The sequence below is a fragment of the Felis catus genome, chromosome D1 (assembly GCF_018350175.1).
Source record: "Felis catus isolate Fca126 chromosome D1, F.catus_Fca126_mat1.0, whole genome shotgun sequence".
In the NCBI taxonomy this organism is placed as follows: Eukaryota; Metazoa; Chordata; class Mammalia; order Carnivora; family Felidae; genus Felis; species Felis catus.
The window spans coordinates 68,550,169-68,568,692 of NC_058377.1; the positions used below are offsets into that span (position 1 = coordinate 68,550,169).

The following is an 18,524-nucleotide window of genomic DNA, read 5'->3' on the forward strand; positions in this document are numbered from 1 at the left end:
ATCGGGAGGAGACCCACGTGTATCTGTGACTTTCTGTATGTCTGACCCAGGTAGATCCCGTGCTTCCAGCAGGTACTGGCAGTAGAGAGAAATTTTGAGAAGTTGCTGTCTGTCACCTATGTAGGGGAAAGACCTCTGGTGACCAAACGAAGGAAGACTTTAAAGTTTGGTGTCTAAGGACAGGTGGGAAGGTCATGAAATCTAGGGAGGCATGTGCTTTGAATTTTTTGCTCTGTGCTCTAATGTCATGTGGCTAGATTACACTAATATTAGTCATCTAATTTGCAGCACCACGAATTAGATGTTTTTGGTGGTGCTAGCTAAATCTGTTGTGCTTTTCTGTCCCCCCCCACCACCACCTTTTACTAGTTATTATTTCTAGAACTACATTATCTGGCTCATAGCAAGATCAACCAGGTAATGTTGACATCAGCCAGGGTGTATCTTTGAACAGTTTGTATGTATTTCTTTTTAGCCAGTGAGGGGAGTGGGGTGTTGGTGGGGAGGCAGAGATTGCCAGCAAGACAGCATGGCCGGGTCAGAAGATATGATTGTACGTCTTCTATAGATGATTTATGTTTAGCACTCATTATTACGCTTAGGGTGTTTAAAATCTTAAAGGAATTTTATTTTTCCCTCTCGGCACCCATCCCCCCTACCCTGTCCTCATTGCCACGGAGCTCACCTCTGCCTCCACCTACCTTTGCAGGTGTGACATTTCTCTAGGTGCTTGATGGTGTTCTCCTGCGTCCTCTCCTCACCCCTGCTCTACACGGCTCCTAAAACATGGGGGAAAACGAGGACGAGAAGCAGACCCAGGCCGGGCAGGTTTTCGAGAACTTTGTCCAGGCTTCCACGTGCAAAGGCACCCTCCAGGCCTTCAACATCCTCACGCGACACCTGGACCTAGACCCTCTGGACCACAGAAACTTTTATTCCAAGCTCAAGTCCAAAGTGACCACCTGGAAGGCCAAAGCCCTGTGGTACAAATTGGACAAGCGTGGATCCCACAAAGAGTATAAGCGAGGGAAGTCTTGTATGAACACCAAGGTAAGGAAACACCCTGGGCGGACATCTCTTACCCGAGCGGGGTGTGTGGGTTGGCTCGTTGGGAGGTCAGGAAGCTGTTGCTGTCTTGCCATCCTGAGGTTCCTAAGAGGCATGGGTGTGTATTCTCAGTTTGCTCGGTTCAAGGTTTCTTTTGTACCTGCACAGCTTATCCTGGGTGGGAGCTCGTGTCTTATCCTGGTGGCCTCGGCTTCTCTTCTTGTGCCCTCTCCAAAGCAGACGGAATAAAGGCATGCCTGGCATTATCCTCCTCCTACTATTACCATTTCCACTACTACTTCTAGTAGTTACTATTTATTGAGCAACTTTTTTGTGCCGGGCGCTTTATAAACATGGTCCCAATGAACACTACATGGTCCTTTGGGTCATTTTAGAGCTATGGAAACCAAGAGTCCATTATCTTCCCCAAGATCACACGACAAGAAGGCGACCTTGGTCTGTCTGATTCTAGAGATTGTGTCTGAAATTCCACTCCCCTGGGAGCCAACATTGTAGAAAGATCCCTTGACTTTAATTGGCTAAGAAATAGGTCTTTGGTCCTTCCTGCCTTTTCCTCCCTCTCTCTTTCTCTACTGCCTCCCTGCCCTCTTCCCCAGGATGCATTTCTGTGCTCAGGATCTCACGTGCAGTTAGCCCTCCACAGCTGGTTACTTCCCCCATTGTTTGGCCATAGGCAACCTCAGTGAACATGGCCTAGGAAGCGCATCACCTCTCTTCTAGCACCGCAGTGCCCGTTGCCGAATGGGCAGCCGGAAGTCATGACTTCCCGGCTGGCCCCTGGGGGCTGTCAGCCCCGGGCAGTGGTCCAGGCCGTATGTTTAGGTTAAAAGTGAGCGTGCTGAATTTAGACCTCACAGGAGGTGGTTCAGCCAGAGCCCTTGGAATTTTAGTCGGTGCCAATCCCAGACAAGAGGATTGAACTCTCCATGGTGATCAGGACTGTTGTGTTTTTGTTTTGGTGATGAGGAGCTGTTGAGTGTACCGTGGGAGACGGCTGCTTTCTCCTGTCCCTGGGGACACGGCTGCCAGAGCTCCTCCAGGTCTGGGGCGCGCTGACTTTATGGGGCATAAGAAGAGCATTGCACCAGGCCAGCACTCCAGCCCAGAGCTCTCGCCATCCAGGCGGTGTCTGCCCGTAACCCGCCAAGCTTCAGCCCTGTGCAGAGGAGATGAAAGCTTTAAAGACAAACGAGAGCAAGGGGTGTAACTGGTATCCGAGGCAGCACCCGGGCCTAGCTGCTGTAACTTCATGGCTCTGGGAGGCTCTTCAGACACAGAGAGGGGGGAACTGTTTGTTTTCAAAGCATCACCCTTTTCAGGAGGTACATTTGGCGGCGTTCTTTTAGAAAGGTCCCAGAGAGGCCAGGTGACCGAGCTGCAAGATGTTTGCTCAGGGAGATTTTTAGAGGCCTTATTTTATTAGGAAATGTGGTGGCCTCATGCACTCACGAGGTTCCAGCTGTTGAGGGGACTCTCTTGGAGATCTGAAGACAGACCTTCAGACGGAGTGAGCCAGCAGGGGGATGGGATGGAGACTTGACCGCCAGGATGTTGGGCATTTTTCAGAAATCACTGGTTGGTTGCCTAGCCTGTCCGGCCGGCCCCTATTTTACAAGGTTTGATGGGTGGAACGAGAAGAGTCCTTGTGGACTCTTGTGGTTGGCAGGTCACCCCTGGGGCCTGAGGTACAAAGGGAAAGCACTAACATCTGTAGTCAGTGATGCTGGGTGAGAGTGTATCTTGCTCAGAATTTTATACCTTGTGGGAGGAGGAACACAGACATTTCAGATGTGTGGTCACCAGATGACCTAGATCCTGAAGTGTGGAAGACATATTTGAAAATGTGCTCTAGGGGCACCTGGGCGGCTCAGTGGGTTGACTGTCCGACGTTGGCTCAGGTCATGATCTCACGGTTTGTGGGTTTGAGCCCTGCATCGGGCTCTGTGCTGACAGCTCAGAGCCTGGAGCCCGCTTCGGATTCTGTGTCTCCCTGTCTCTCTGACCCTCCCCCACTCATGCTCTGTCTGTCTGTCTGTCTGTCTCTCTCAAAAAGAAACATTAAAAATTTTTTTTGAATTATAAAAAAAAAAAAAGAAAATGTGCTCTAAGTATGGCTGTGACTGTGTGAGGTCACTTGAGCTGCACACTTCAGAAACCCAACTCAAACCTAAACAAAAAGGGAAATCATTAACTTGTATAAACAGGGAAGTCCAGACACTCAAAGTCTTTCCCATCCTCTATCCTTCCATGTATCCCTTGGATGTTTTGCTCTATGTTGGCTCCATTCTTCCCTCCTGCAAACACATTTTCTCCATGTTGGTGGCCTGTAGTTCATATCTTTATAGGTGTGTGACCCAAAGACTAGATTCTCTGTCCTCCTGCCTAATGCTGATTACAATCTCAGGGAAGGACTCTGATTGGCCCATCTCTGGACCAATTATTGTGCCCAAACTGAGGGAAACGGCTACTGTCTTTGGTGGCCCTTTCAAGCATCACATGATTGATATGAGGGAGGCGCAGGTTCCCAAGGTCATAGAGGTGTGAGACAGATAAATAACAGGTGTCTTCTGTGGTGACTATTTATTTGCATTCCGGTTATGGTATAGCCTCTCTCCGTACTGGATTCATGTGGATGGGTAATGCCCTGCTCTAAGAGCATAGAGTTTATATCCTCCTTGTTGTGAGTCAAACAAAACACAGAACGTGGCTCCTCCCTCTCCTGACATGAACAGACACTGTCTCGCTCACACACCCCACTTAGGTATCCTTGGGTGTAGTGGTTTATGCTGAGCATCAGCCGGACAAGAAATGCTGGGTATTAGCATGCACATGGGTGATCATTAATGCTGAGCCGTAGAACACAGCTGTGTCAGGTACTAGGCATACAGCCAAGCTCCTGGTCAGGCCACAATTAGAGTAGAAATTCATGAAATTTAGCCAGAAGCCCCACCTTTCCACGGATGTGGACACATCTGAGCACCATCTGGAGTGGATCTGGGCTTCAGCATTTCACAAGCATTTATCAGCAGCTACCATGTGCTCAGCATTGTGCTGCTGTCTCTATTCCAGCAGTGAGTGGTGTGTGTGTGTGTGTGTGTGTGTGTGTGTGTGTGTGTGTGTGTATGTGTGTTGGCAGCGGGGGTTGGGAGAGATGGACCAGGATCTGTTTGGAGAAGAAAGTCTCTGGTGGAGTTGCCAGGAGACTGGGAGAAAATCAGACAGAGTTGTTAGAGCAGTGGCTTTAATCTAACTTGCACAATCTCACTCGGGATCATTGTTTATTATTGATGATTAGTTATGAGGGTTTTGTCAGGCACTTAATCATTCTTTCTCTGGGTGTGACTTGTTTGGATAAGGATAGAGTGAACCAAGGATTGAGCCGAATTAACTCTTTTTGGACTATTATTGGCTCTGCATTATGGCAGGACCCAGATCAAATGTCACGTCCACCTATGGAATGTTCCTGGGGAAAATAGCCCGGGAGGGAAAAAAAATACAAAGTTTAGTATGGGAGTTGCCATCATTGCAAAATTGTTGAGTCTGGTCTTTTATTTTATATGTACCCAATACCAGAAGGGACTTGAGAGAATGTTGTGTACAATCTCTACATTTGACAGGTGACATACATGGGGACCCAGGACCCTGAAGTTATTTATGTGAAGCTAGCAGGTGGCATTGACAGGATTTGGGTGCTGTTGATTGGTTTTGCTCAAATATTCTTTGGTTCATTCACTTGATCTTGGCCGAAAGGCCGAGAAGCAATTCTTCTTTTGTTCATTCATTCAGCAGGCATTTCGAGTGCCCTGTGTCTTACTAGGCACCTGGCAGGAGAGATGGCTTGAAAGGTAAATAAGAAGTGGCTCTGAGTGGTTCAGGAGATAGAAACATAATTATGTCTATGTTTCTTAACTTAGTCATTCACAAGGTGAATAATGACTGAGTAGCTACTGTGTGCCAGGCACTCATCTAGGTACCAGTCAGCCACTAAATAGCTCTGTGGCCTTGGGAGGGTTACCTAAATCCCCGATCCTCAGTGGTATTCTCTGTAATATGAGGATAAGAATGGTTGCAGTGAGGATTAAATAAGACAGTCTTTGTGAAGTATTCAGAATGCTGCGTAGTACATCATAAGTGATCGGCAAGTGTTGAGCCATTATTTTCAGTGCTTTCCTAAGTGTATGAGACAGGTGTGAACACTGTTCTGCAAGAGTACAGAAAAGCAATGAGTAAGTATGACTGGAGCAGTCTGGGAATGCTTCCTGGAAGAGAAGGTGTGATTTGGAGCTTGACATCGGAGTAGAAGTTTGCCTTGCTGAGCTGAGGGAACACAAGGCAGAGAGCCGTATTCCCGGAAGACTATGTTGCTGTGTAACAGGAACGAAGGGTGGATGAGGAATGGGGAGAGGGGAGGGGGGGAGGGCCAGAGAAAGCAGAATTGATGGATGCAGGGGTAGGCCAGAAAGAATGGCCTCCTGGGGCCAGGACGTGAGGAGAGGGTCTCGCAGTCAGAGGACCTGGGGGACCATTGAGGATGGGCTCCAGATTCCCAATCCAGGGTTCCTCCTACCACCCTCCCTGGGGTCGCTCAGTAATCACAGATAACCAAGGCAGACCAGAAGGCATTTGTACATCACCGCCATAAAAACATGCTTGCAGGAAATGACTCATGGGCTCTTGTCACCAGCAGGAATGGGGCCAGCCTGTAAAATGAAAACTGTTGGGTTATCTGGTGAGAAGGAAATGTCTGTATTTTGGGAACATCCAGCAGGGTCACCCCATACCTTTTGTCCCTCACTGTGACCCTTGCCCATCTCTGCCTCTGCGGTGGCTCCCCAGTGGTGGGTGGCCCGGGCCTGGGTGATGCAACTGGTTCCCAAGCTTCATAAGCAGAGCACGGCAGGAGGCAGGGAGGTAGGGCAGGAAGGGTGAAGCTAGGAGGGAAGGCTGCTATCTCCTGGCCGAGATAAGGCTATCTGACATTCCGGACCTCTGAAATCACCCACCACGGCCCTCGAAGCTGGGCTCTGCTGCACTGGCTGGGGCACGTCAGGTTCCCGTTTGCCTAATATGGACAGCTGCAGGCATAGCCAGCCGACAGAGCAGGGGATGGTCTCTGCGGGGTGAGACTCTGTCGGTGACCTCTGGATTTGTCCTCTTACCTGGAATGGCCTCCTGGCACTGGTTAGACACGTTTTTAAGCCTGGGTTACAATGGGCTTGGGTTAGTTCCTGCGCTTGTCACCTCTGCTCCACACAGAGGTTGCAGGCTCAGCATGAGAGCATGCGCTGGACATTCTATACGAGCTTCAGTGACTCCAATCCCCCAAATATTAAACCGAGATAAAAAGCTCTCTTTTTTGGCTGTCTTCGTGGGAAGTGGTTAATTTGGGTTCACTGTGGTTCATTTTTATAAGTACAGTTATAAAGACTTCTTTGTCTTTTTAAGGGAAAAAGAACGAATTAGTTTTCTTTAAAAAAAAAAAAGTGTGTGCTTATGATTTTAAAAAAATTCAAGCAGGACAAGAACATGTACTAGGTGTATGAAATGTATCTTTTCCCCACGCCCCCAGGTCCCAACCATAGAGGCCACCACCATTTCCACGTGCTCTTGCTGACGGTCTACATGGGTATGCATGGCTGCGTGCATGCATTATGGATGTGTACATCCCCCCATTCCTGACTTTTTATGGAAAAACGTTTTGGTTTTTTGGTTTTTTTTGGGGGGGGGTTATTGTTGTTTTTTACATATTGTGCATCTTGCTTTTTTCACTCAAACCTGTCTTGGAGATTGTTTTATATCAGTATGTGGGGCTCTCATCCTTTTATTATTTTCAGGGTTTTCTATGGCTTCCCGTCTCACAATTTATTTTACTGCTTCGCTCGTTCAGAGTCTGTTGCCATCCTAAATGGTGGTGCAGTACATTTCCGCACAGACTTTGTATATACATGAGAGCATGTCTGGGATAGTTGTGAGGATTTCTGAGCCCAAGGGTGTGTGCATCGCATTGGAAATATCATAGGCATTGTTGTGTTCTCCCTGGACCTTCTTTTGGGGGATGCTCACCACCAATGGGGCCGAGAAGAGCCCATCTCTGAAAGGGGGCTGCCACAGCAGGATATTGCCTACTTGGATCTCTTAGGCCTTGCTGAGTGGGCATTGGGATGGACACCCCTTGAGTCCTGGAGTCTGGGCGGGGTGGCCTCGAACAGAGCAGTCCAGTAGCAATAAGGCAGGGATGGCTGCCACCTCTGAAGCCATCTCAGTCACAGCCAAAACAACTGAATTGCTATTGTTATCGCCCAACGTCTGCATAGTGCTTTACAGTTGCAAATCTAGTTGTGTATACATGGTTTCTTTAACAGGTTTGCTTTATCAGTGAAGGTGAGTGCTCTTTAAAAGGGGAACCACTACAAGTGTGTATTTTTCTCTTCGAATTTCATCACATAATGGGAGCTTGTAGAGCCGTGGCCCACAGAAGATGTGCATGGCTTGTGCTGAACACAGGCCCCTTCCTGGCCTAGCTAACTTGTTCTCTGTGTGATCCAGTTTAAGCAAGCATCACCTCCTTCAGGGAGCCTTCCCTGAGTTCTTCTCTACTTCCCCTTCTCTTATTCCATCTTCAGTCTGGGTTTTGTGCCCACTGGGGACTCCCAGACTCTGGTCCTACCAGATCTTGCTGATTGGTGTCCCCCGTCCTTGGTTGTTTTTTGTGTCTCTTTCTCGCTGTGGGCTCCTTGGGGACAGAGACATGCCTGGCTCATCCCCAGGTCTCAAGCACCCAGTTGGTTTTTAAACCAGGTATCAGTAGAGTGATGGTGGCTATATTCTCTGATTCTCTAGGTGTTGTCTAATAGAAATATGATGCAAGCCACATGTAATTTAAAATTTTCTAATAGCGACATTTAAAAAGCACCCAAAGTGGTGAAATTGATTGTAATAATATGTTTTATTTAATGTATCTACAATATTATTTCAACCTGTAGTCAATATAAAAAAATACTACTGAGATATTTTACATTTGTTTTTTTAATTAAGTCTCTGAAATCCCATATGTATTTTGCAGCTCATCTCAGTTCAGACTAGCCACATTTCAAATGTTCAATAGCCACATGTGACTAGTGGCTGTTCAATTGTATACAGCACTCAATGTTCCATCATACTTGTCACCTTGTAGAAGCAATGTGGCTGCTGCAGTTCCAGCCACCACATCTGCTTCCAAGACAGGAAGAAGGTAGAAGGTGCTGCCCTAGCTACTAACATTGCCTTATCACGTGTTTCCAGAAACCTCATTAAACTATGAGATCCATGGGGGCAGGAGTTGTTGTCTACACTTTGCTGATTCTCCAGCCCCTAGAATAATCCCTGGCAAATGGTAGGTATTTGTCACAGGTTAGATCTTCAAGACCAGATGCTTAGAAGATGTTTGGAATATAAGCTGTTCATTAGCAATCAACAGTTGTGAAAGCAATGGGAGAGGAAGTACCATTGGACAGAAGAAGACTGTACAAAGAGAACCAAATGCCTGCAGGTTCAAGCAGTTGGGTCATTTCCTACTTGGCATTTCAGCAGGTGAACTCTTCAAAAGACAAGGTAGGAGGCCACACAGACCTCAGGGTTACAGAGTGGTCAGTTATGAGCTTCCAGTTCTCTCTATAGCATGTTGAACCTATATGAATACAAACAGTATACTATATAACATATAGTTACAAGAGTGCAGAGTAAAGGACGGTAAGTTGTAAATATAATAACATATACGTGTATTCTTTTATATATCACATATTACATAAGAACTCTTCACCTTAAACTTCAGTGCAGCTTTTTGGGAAGAAAACCCAGATATGTTCCAACTTCAGAGCCTGCTCAGAGCCTTCAGCTGTATGTAACATATTTTACTTGCCACCTGACGTGCTCCCCACCTCCTCTTATGCATCAGAGTCTTAAGAGATATAAATACAGCTTTGCAAGCTGTCACCAAACATTTGTCCATGGGAGTTCAGCAGTGGGAAGATTTTTTATTCTTACATCCTTTCTCTAGGAGAGAGCTGTCTAAATCTGAGGAGCATACATGGGAAAATTCCTTTATGTCCAAATCCACAGAATAAGCCCGGGGAAGTTTCCTTCACCCCTTCATCCAAGGAGCTAGCGTTTCAGTGTTCACAGCTGTTTATTGATTTCTCTAGCTTTAAGAAAGTGATCTCTTGCGGGGCACCTGGGTGGCGCAGTCGGTTAAGCGTCCGACTTCAGCCAGGTCACGATCTCGCGGTCCGGGAGTTCGAGCCCCGCGTCGGGCTCTGGGCTGATGGCTCGGAGCCTGGAGCCTGTTTCCGATTCTGTGTCTCCCTCTCTCTCTGCCCCTCCCCCGTTCATGCTCTGTCTCTCTCTGTCCCAAAAATAAATAAACGTTGAAAAAAAAAATTAAAAAAAAAAAAAAAAAAAAAGAAAGTGATCTCTTGATTTACTTTTCCCCCACCCCATTCCTCATGGCTTTTTTTTTAAATTGTGGATATACATGAAATTTGCTATTTTAACCATTTTAAGTGTATAATTCAGTGACATTAATTACTTTCACAGTATTATAGAACCATCGCCATTTTCCATTTCCAAAATTTTTCTTCACCCCAAACAGAAACTCTGTACCCATTAAGTGATAACTCTTTTGTCCCCTCTCCCCCTGGCCCTGGTAACCTCTGACCTACTTTCTGTCTCTATAAAATGTCCTATTCTAGGTATATCAGATAAGTGGAATCATATAATATTTGTTTTTATGTGTCTGGCCCTTATCTCACTTAGCATAATGTTTCAAGGTTCACCCACGTGGTAGAATCCATTCCTCTTTTTCTCCAACCTTAATAATATATTTTATTTAACCCAGTGTATCAAAAATATTACCATTTCAACATGTAATTACTATAAAAACCATGAGCAAAATATTTTACACTTTTTATTTTATTTTTATTTTTATTTTTTTTCAACATTTATTTTTGGGACAGAGAGAGACAGAGCATGAACGGGGGAGGGGCAGAGAGAGAGGGAGACACAGAATCGGAAACAGGCTCCAGGCTCCGAGCCATCAGCCCAGAGCCCGACACGGGGCTCGAACTCCCGGACCACGAGATCGTGACCTGGCTGAAGTCGGACGCTTAACCGACTGCGCCACCCAGGCGCCCCTGGAGGCTTAATTTTAATCACAAATACCTAGTCTGTATTTAGATTCCATAAATTTTAAGTAGAGGAAGGAGACTCACATATCCAAGTTATCCCAACCATACTTAAAAGATTTCCAGTGACTGAATCCAGTATGAGAGTTTTTAAATTTTTTATTATGGTGAAATATACATAACACTTACCCTTGTAAGTATTTTTAAGTGAGCAGTTCAGTGGCATTCGTGCATTTACATTGTTATTCAACCATCACACCATCCGTCTCTCAACCTTTTTTTTTTTTTTTACTCATCCAACCTGAAACATCCCAGACTGTACTCCGTAAACAATAATTCCCCACTCTCTCCTCCCCTGTCCCCTAGCAATCACCATTCTGCTTTCTGCCTTTATGAATCTGACTACTCTAGGTGCCTTAATAAGTGGAATCAGACAGTGTTTGTCCTTCTGTGACTGGCTTATTTCGCTTTGCATAATGTCCTCAAGTTTTATCTACATTGTAACGTGTCAACTTCCTTCCTCCTGAAGGCTGAATAATTCCACATCGTACGTATATATACCACGTTTTGTTTGTCCATTTGTCTATCCATGGACACTTACTTTGTTTCTACCTTTTGGCTCTTTTGAATGATGTTGTTGTGAACCCTGGTGTACAGGTATCCGTTCAGGTTCCTGTTTGCGGAACATCTGGGACATCTACTGAGGAGCAGAATTGTTGCGCCAGGTAGTAATTCTGGGTTCAACTTCTGAGTAACAACCCAACTGTTTCCACCTGCTTGTGTTTATTTTAAATTGCCATCCCTGAGTTAGATTTCCCACAATTATTATTTCATTAAAGAAATCATTTCAAGTGTCTCCTACATACATGCCAGATACCAGGGATACCTCAGGAAAGAGAACAGAAAAAATTCTCTGCCCTCTTGTACTTTGTGTTCTTCTCAGTGAGAGGCAGAGCATGTGTGCGTGTGCGCGTGGTCAGTGCTAGGATGAAAATAAAGAGAAGAGAAAGCAAGGTGAGGGGGATGTGGGTGTCCGAAGCAGAGGTGGGTTGCTGTTTTATATAAGGACGTGCTGGGAAGGCTTCTGCGTGACAGTAACATTTGAGCCAAGAACTAAAGAAAGCGAGAACATGAGCATATGGCTCCTAGAGGGAAGAGAATTCTAGACAGCGGGAACGGCAGTAGGCACAGAGGTACCGACAAGTGAAGGTGCTGGGTATTTCTGGAAACAGCGAGAAGACTGATGAGGTTAGATGGCCCCAGGTGGAGTCCAGGAAGTGAGCCCAGACTGTGTGGGCCATGAGGCCTCTGGGAGGGCTTTGCCTTTTATTCTGACTGAGATACAAAGCCATAGAAGGCTTTGGAGTAGAGACCCACAAAACTCCATCATGAAAGGGACTGTGGGATCTGAGTGATGCTGGAAGTGAAGGTAGACCAGTCTTCCAACTGTGCGTAACAGCTGTCTCAGCCATAAGGAATTTATTGCGTCCTGTGCTTGTTTGTCTTATAGGGAAAGACACAACAGATTAGGAAAAGGCTAAAACCAGCCTTGCTGCCCAGGTTTGGGCAGACCTGGTCATTCTGGTTTAAAGTCTTGGAAAGAAAGAATCCTCTGGACTGTCCACAGAACTGAACCGTACCCAAGAAGAAGCATTCTCATTAATTTACTCCTTTACTCCCTCATCGAGTGGCTGCTAAGGGCTGACTCTCTATGTTGGGCCCCAGAGAGAAAGATGAAGACACAGAAGGCCCCTACACTTGCGGGGCTTTCTGTCCAGTTAGCAGGGAACAGAAGCACACAAAGACAACTTTATCCTGTCATCCCAAGAAGGACATTGTGCTGTGGGTGTTGTGATAGACCTGGGGAAGGGAGTTGATTCTAGATAGGGTGACAGGGAGGTGGCATTTAAGCTGAAGTCTCTAGGTGAGAAGGAGTCAGGCAAAGAATTGGTTGTTCAGAGAGGACAGCAAGTGCAAAGGCCCTGAGGTGGGAAAGCTCTTGGTCATTTGGAAGAAGCAGCCAGGCAGCCAAGACAGGGCTGGGGTGAGCCAAGGGGATAGTGATACAGGGGAGGTTGGGGTGGTGACTAGGAGGCAGATCATTGAAGGGCCTTCCATGTAGTCTGTTTTGCCAGTGTTTGCCTTTATTATGAGAACTCTCTTTGACTGCTTACTAAGTATTATGATGCTGCCTCTGTTTCTTCTTCTGTGAAGTGGGAATAATAATAGTTATTATCTTACAGGGCTGAGGTGAAGGTTATGTGGGAAATATACCTAAAGCACTTAAAGTACCTGGTAGCGGTTAATTACCTCCTTCTCCTTGAAAGGCTCCTGTTGCATTTGTGACACGACTTTCCTGATCCATCTTTGCAGGTGTCTTCGTGTTCTTTCTTCTTTTCCATAGTGCGTACCCCAAGGGCTTGGGCCTGACTCCTTTGCTTCTGCTGGGGGTGCTCTCTCAGGAGAAGCTTTTGCTACACTCAGCTGTCACTCCCCACAAAGATGACTGTCTATAGTCCCTACCTTCTTGAGCCCCATGGCCCCACGTAGGCACTTCTGGATGTCTTTAGGATGCCCCTTGGGCACTTTGAAGCCACATTCACCAACTTCTTTCTGACACCTGCTTCTCTTCCCGTTTCTTCACTTGCTCTCACCATTTCCTGAGTTGTGCTGTGCCTTCCTTGACAATTCCAATCACGCCTGTCCCTTCTCTCCGTTCCCACTTGGGAATGGCGGCAGTGACCTCCTACCCAGGTGATCCGGTCACCAGTCTCTGAACTCCCCTTTGCCTTTCTCCCTCTCCAGCCCTGCCACCCGGCCCTGTGGAGCCTTCCTTCGGAAATAAGGATCTGACTTCGGTTTGCTCAAATCTGTGGCTCCCCAGTGTCTGTCATACCCTCCCGCCCCCAGCTTGGCCTGGTGCCCCGGCTGATCATCCGGCTCCTGCCTCACCAGCCTGGTGTTCCAGAACAGCCTTCCCGCCTGTCCCATCCTAGCCACACCGCGCCCCTTGCTCCCCGCCTTCTCCCCCTCCTGCTCTGGCCAGCGGCCCATGGCCCCTGCCCCCCCCCCCCGAACCCTCTCCTCAGAGGCCCTCTGCCTGAGTGGTTCCAGCAGCTGCCACCTGCCACCTCTGCCCCGGCCACCCCTTCCTAGCACCCAGCACTGCTCCGCCTAAACTCCTCTGAAATGCTCCTCTCCAGTCACGTCTCAGAGCTGCCACTGCTGTGGCCAGGCTGCCCTCACCGGACCTGGTGCCGGCCCAGGCCCCTGTCCTCTGCCAGCTCCTCCCTTGCCTTCATTTCCCTGCCTGTCCTGGAGCCCGTGCTCGTTCCCCGCGGTTGTGCTGGGCAGCTTCTCAGTGCCCTGACTGCAGGCTGACCCTGCCTTGGGAGGTCTGCCCTGAACTCACCCTGGTAGAGCAGGTAGCAGAGTGGACGGGTGGTCTCAGGACCACCCTGTGCTGAGCCTCCTGGTGCAGCCTTGTAAGAAAGCCCAGCCAGTTTTCTAACCCGCTCCCTTCCTCTGGCTCCCTATCCATCCCTCTGCCCCCTTCCTTTAAGCAGCCGTCGCTTCTCATGAAACTGATGGCATCAGATCTGTTTCTTCTCTTCTCAACCGAATTCTCAGGGAAGATGACCTCTGTACCCCTTCCTCCATGGCTTCACCTCCCTCTTGTTCTAGCTTCCTTCCTATCACAGCAGTAGAGACGATTTTTTTCAGGGTCACTGGGGGCCCTGCAGACCATGACGACTGGTGTATCCTTGCCTACTCGGCACCTTGCGGACGTTGGACGTGGCGGGGTCACCATCTCCTTGAAAGTCTTTTCCCCGGAGAGAGGTGCCTGGGTGAAGTCCGTGAGCCCTGGCCCTTGGGGGAGGGGAGAATGTAGGTGACGCTCCCTTGCAAGGAACTGTAAACCTGATTATCACCAGGTTTAAATTCTTCCAGTGTTTCCATGCTTTCTTGGCAGGAGGGGTTGCCATGAAAAGCACATCACTGGCCTTTGTGCTGCTGCTGCTGAACTCAGCGACAGGTGTGGGTGGTGGGGATTTAGGAGCCCTGCGAGTGCTGCCGGAGCCTTTTGTATTCTCCCCTCTCAGATTTACTCCAGGGCTCCAGACCGTACTGAATGACTCCTCCTTTATTAGAACTTACTGATGCATCACAATGGCATAAAGCTTTTCTGCTCGTGAAGCAATTTTGCCTCTAGCATCTCACTTGATTCTCGTACCAACTCGGTGAGGTAAAAAGGGCTGGGGTTACCATCCCTACTTTCTAGATGGGGAAACTGAGGCTCAGCCAGATTAAGGGACTTGCCTGGAATTTCATGGGGATAAATGGAAGAAGGCAAGAATGTTCAAAACCAGGGGTCCCAGACTGCGGTGCCCAGTTAACTGACCTTTGGGTGAGGACCTCGCTGTAGGCAGTGACTGTCAGAAATACGATGTCCATCGTACCTCCAACCACACTGTTTCTTCAGCACTTGGTACTGAGTGTCAAAGATAGGGTGGGGAGGGGGGACTCAGACGTCATTCTTACTTTATTTTCAAAAGAAATCCTGTCTGAAATATTTAAGCTGGACAACAGCATTACTTTGTATTTATGAATTCATGATTTTAGAATTTCACATTTGACTGTTGGCTTATTAGATGTTCTCAGCTAATGTCCCGGTACATGAAGCCCTTTAGATGGATGTGGCAGTTTGAGATTTGGGGTTAAAGATGGCATTTTCAGCCTTATATCAGCTTCAGCAAATAATTTATTTCATTTTATTTACACAAATGTAAAAAGGAGGAGTTTCAAGTAAGAGTTTTTAACAGCTCGTATTGCAATCTCTCTGATGCAATAATTCATTATTTCAAACAGTCGGTTAGGTAGATCTATCTAACTTGTTTTAGGATTCAACTTTGAAACCCAAAGTTTCTGATCTGCAAAATGAAGGTAATATTACCCCCTTTCAAGGAGCTGTTGTAAGTAGAAAATGCATCCACCTAGATGAGAGCCCACAATGTTGTAAGCATTTAGTAAATGGTAACTTCTTATTTTGCCCCACAGGTTTGGGGAAAAGGTTTACAAGTGCCCCCTGTGCTGGGGATTCATGGCAGTGCTGCTCTGGTCTGTGGTTTTTTGGGTTGGGGGGTTATTTTTTCTTTATTTTTTTTTTCAGAGCAGCTTTAGGTTCACGGCAAAATTGAGGGGAAGGTACAGAGATTTCCCATATACTCCCTACCCCTACGCACGCACAGCCTCTCCCGTTATCAACATCCTGCCCCAGAGTGGTATATTTATTACAATTGATGAACCCACACTGACACACATAGTCACCCAAAGTCCACATTTACCTTAGGGTTCACTCTTGGTGGTGTTCAATCTAGGGGTTTGAACAAATGTATAGTGTCCTGTGTCTGTCATTATGGTATCAGAGTGTTTTCATGTCCTAAAAATCCTCTGTGCTCTGCCTGTTTGTCCCTCTTCCTGAACCTTCCCGGCCACTGGCGACCACGATCTTCTTACAGTCTCCACAGTTGTTTGACCTTCTTTTCCAAAACATCACGTAGTTGCGATCACATAGTAGGTAGCATTTTCAGATTGGTTTCTTTCACTCAGCAATATGCATTTACATTTCCTCCATGTCTTTTCATGGCTTGGCAGCTTGTTTCTTTTTAGGGCTGAACAATAATCCATTGTCTGAAGGTAGCACAATTTTATCCATTCACCTAGCAAATGGACATTTTGGTTGCTTCCAAGTTTTGGCAATTATGAATGAGGTCACTATAAACATTGCTGGGCAGGTCTTTGTATGGACGTAAGTTTTCAACTTCATTGGGCAAATACCAAGGGGCCGATTGCTGGGTCATATGGTAAGAGTAGGTTTAGTTTTGTAAGAATCTGACAAACTGTCCTCCAAAGTGGCTGTACCAGTTTGCATCCCCACCAGCAACGGATGAGACTTCCTGTTCCTCCACATCCTCGCCAGTGCTCGGTGTTGGCGGTGATCGGTTTTGGCCACTCTGATAGCTATGTTGTGGTATCTCATTATTGTTTTTAATTTGCATTTCCTAATGACAAGTGGTGGGGAGCATCTTTTCATATGCTTATTTGCCACCTGTTCTGTTATGAGGTTTTGTTTTGTTTGTTTTATTTTCAGGAGTCTCTGAACTGGGGTGTCATTTTCTGGGACAGACAGAACGGGACATTCAGGAGCTTAGCGTCCATGGAGAGACTGTAGACTGGCCCTTCCTCCAGTTTTTATTTTCACCCACCTCTAAACTGAACTGTAGCATTGTCCCCAGTCATGAATGTAGGCAGCACATCTGTATTAAGGGTGCCTGTGCCTTTAGCACCAAAATAAATCACAGATGTTTCCAATTGTCCTCATAACTGTTGCAGGTTCCTTAGTCTCTGGTTTACACTTAAGGCTGTTTGGAAATCATGTAAGGTGTTAGACTTGGGGCTAGATCTTATTATTTAATATATTATTAGATATGTTACGTGTGTTAACATTTTGCTTTGTGCATTTAAAGATACTATTCTAAGAAGGGGTCTGTAGGTTTCACCGGGTTGCCACAGTGACCCCTGGCGCACACAAGGTTAAGGACCCCTGGTCTGATGACCCTTAGGAACTGGGGATCAGGAGCTGTGTGGGGCTTGCCTGTGCACGGCAGCGGGGCATGCTAGGAAGAGCCTGGGAGCGACTCAGGTCAAATCTCAGCTCTTTCACTTACTAGTTCGTGACCCGGGGCCAATCACATCAGTGGCGTGAGTCGCAATTTCCTCTTCTGTAAAACAGCGATGTTAAAACCTACCTTACTCGCTTCGGCACGCACATCAAGCACCCTTGCTAGCACAAAGGAAGTCCTCAAAAGTACAATTCTTCTTTCCCTTCCTCCCTGTTCTCTTCTGTCTCCTCTTCTGTGACACGCAAGGTTCTAGCAGATGGCCTCTTCAAGGCCTCTTCTAAATGTGGTATGATCGTGCGTCTTTCTTTTAATTAAGGCCAGACCAGGCGGTCCATTGTTGTTCAAGTCAGAGCTGGTGTCCTCATGCCCCACGGGATTGCCAGCCTCCTTTCCCAGAGCAGCAGTGAGAACCGCGGGCTCTCAGACCTTTTCTGGCCCTTCCTCTGTCCACCTTGGCGTTCTCTGGCTCCCCTCCAGGCTGCCTCATGGGTTGGGAATGCGTGGGCCGATCTGCCCGGAGTGCCTGCGATAGGGCCTTTGGCGTAGCATGTTCTGAGATCAGTGCCGACACTTCGTGTCTGGAACAGCTGATAGCAGACCTGGGAAACCCATTAATCAGTGTCCTCGGTGGCTCCCCTCTCCCGGCTTCTCCATCTGCAGCCTCAAGCCAACTGTCCTGAGGTGGAAAAACGTAGCCTATTGTTATTTTGGTGAGAAGGTGCTAAAGTGACAGAATGCTTCATTATACAGGAAGTAGGAGTATGGGGGGGAAACGTGGCCAGATGCCATCATGACTCCACATCCTGCTCCTTTTTCGTTTGCCTTCGTTAAGCACTGAATCAAAAAAGGCTTTGTGGTCACTGAGTTCAGATGGCATGTGTTATGTATGGTTTTGTTTTCTGTTGTTTCACTATCCTGGGCCTTGGAACCATACTCTGTTTCAGCCCAGTCTTCAGAGTAGGTGAAAATGTCCGGTGTGCCGGCTTGAACGTGGCACTCTTTGTTAAAATGATTGCTGGAGCCTCAGCCTGATGGGCATCAGCAGGGGAGAATCACTGTCCATACCCTGCATATCCTCCCCCCTACTCCAGCTCAGAGCCCAGAATCTCACCACCTCTGCTCCGTCCAGGCCTACAAGAGAGCAGAGTGTGAGGAAGCAACTTTCTGAAACTGAGCTGAGCCGAAAGGGGTTGGTGTCGTGTCTTCTGTCTTCGATATCGCCGGTGGGATGCATGCTGGGACTGTCAGGGCTGTGTGACCTTCAGCATGGTGCTTAGCCTCTCTGTACCTCAGTTTTCTCAACTGTAAAATAGAGAAGGCAGTGGTTACCCAGAGAATCGGGTGAGTAGGAGACCTGAAGAAATTCATACAGTAAAGCACTTAGAATAGTGTCTGCATAGAGTAAGGTTACTGCCTTGGTCATGATGACCAGTTGCCAGAGCAAAAGAAATCTGAACAGCGGGGCTCTTGAGACCTCGGCTGGCCCTGTGGCCTGTGAGCCACTTCCCTGTCCACCTTCCTCCTAGTGGTGTCCGTGTCCCAGGGGAGGGCCGTACCCACGCACCTGCCCGAGGAGGCTGTGCGTTGGAGCTCAGCCGCCACTCTGCAGTCCCAG

The 18,524-nt window shown here is 47.5% G+C and overlaps 1 protein-coding gene and 1 long non-coding RNA gene across 12 annotated transcripts in view; one reads left to right on the forward strand and one right to left on the reverse strand.

Annotated features, from left to right (window-relative positions):
* Positions 1-18,524, forward strand: part of MICAL2 (microtubule associated monooxygenase, calponin and LIM domain containing 2) — a 225,826-nt gene that overhangs the window by 49,524 nt on the left and 157,778 nt on the right. For all 11 annotated transcript variants that reach the window (XM_023239563.2, XM_045038968.1, XM_023239564.2 and 8 more), the window contains exon 3: positions 710-1,050. In XM_023239563.2, coding sequence (XP_023095331.2) covers positions 787-1,050 — 264 coding nt within the window. In that variant the 5' untranslated portion in view covers positions 710-786. The remainder of the gene's footprint in view (positions 1-709; positions 1,051-18,524) is intronic.
* LOC123380516 lies at positions 14,971-17,633 on the reverse strand. The gene is made up of 2 exons (XR_006586385.1): positions 17,036-17,633; positions 14,971-16,648 (listed from the first exon to the last, which is right to left on the reverse strand). It is a non-coding gene; the product is annotated as an uncharacterized LOC123380516 (long non-coding RNA).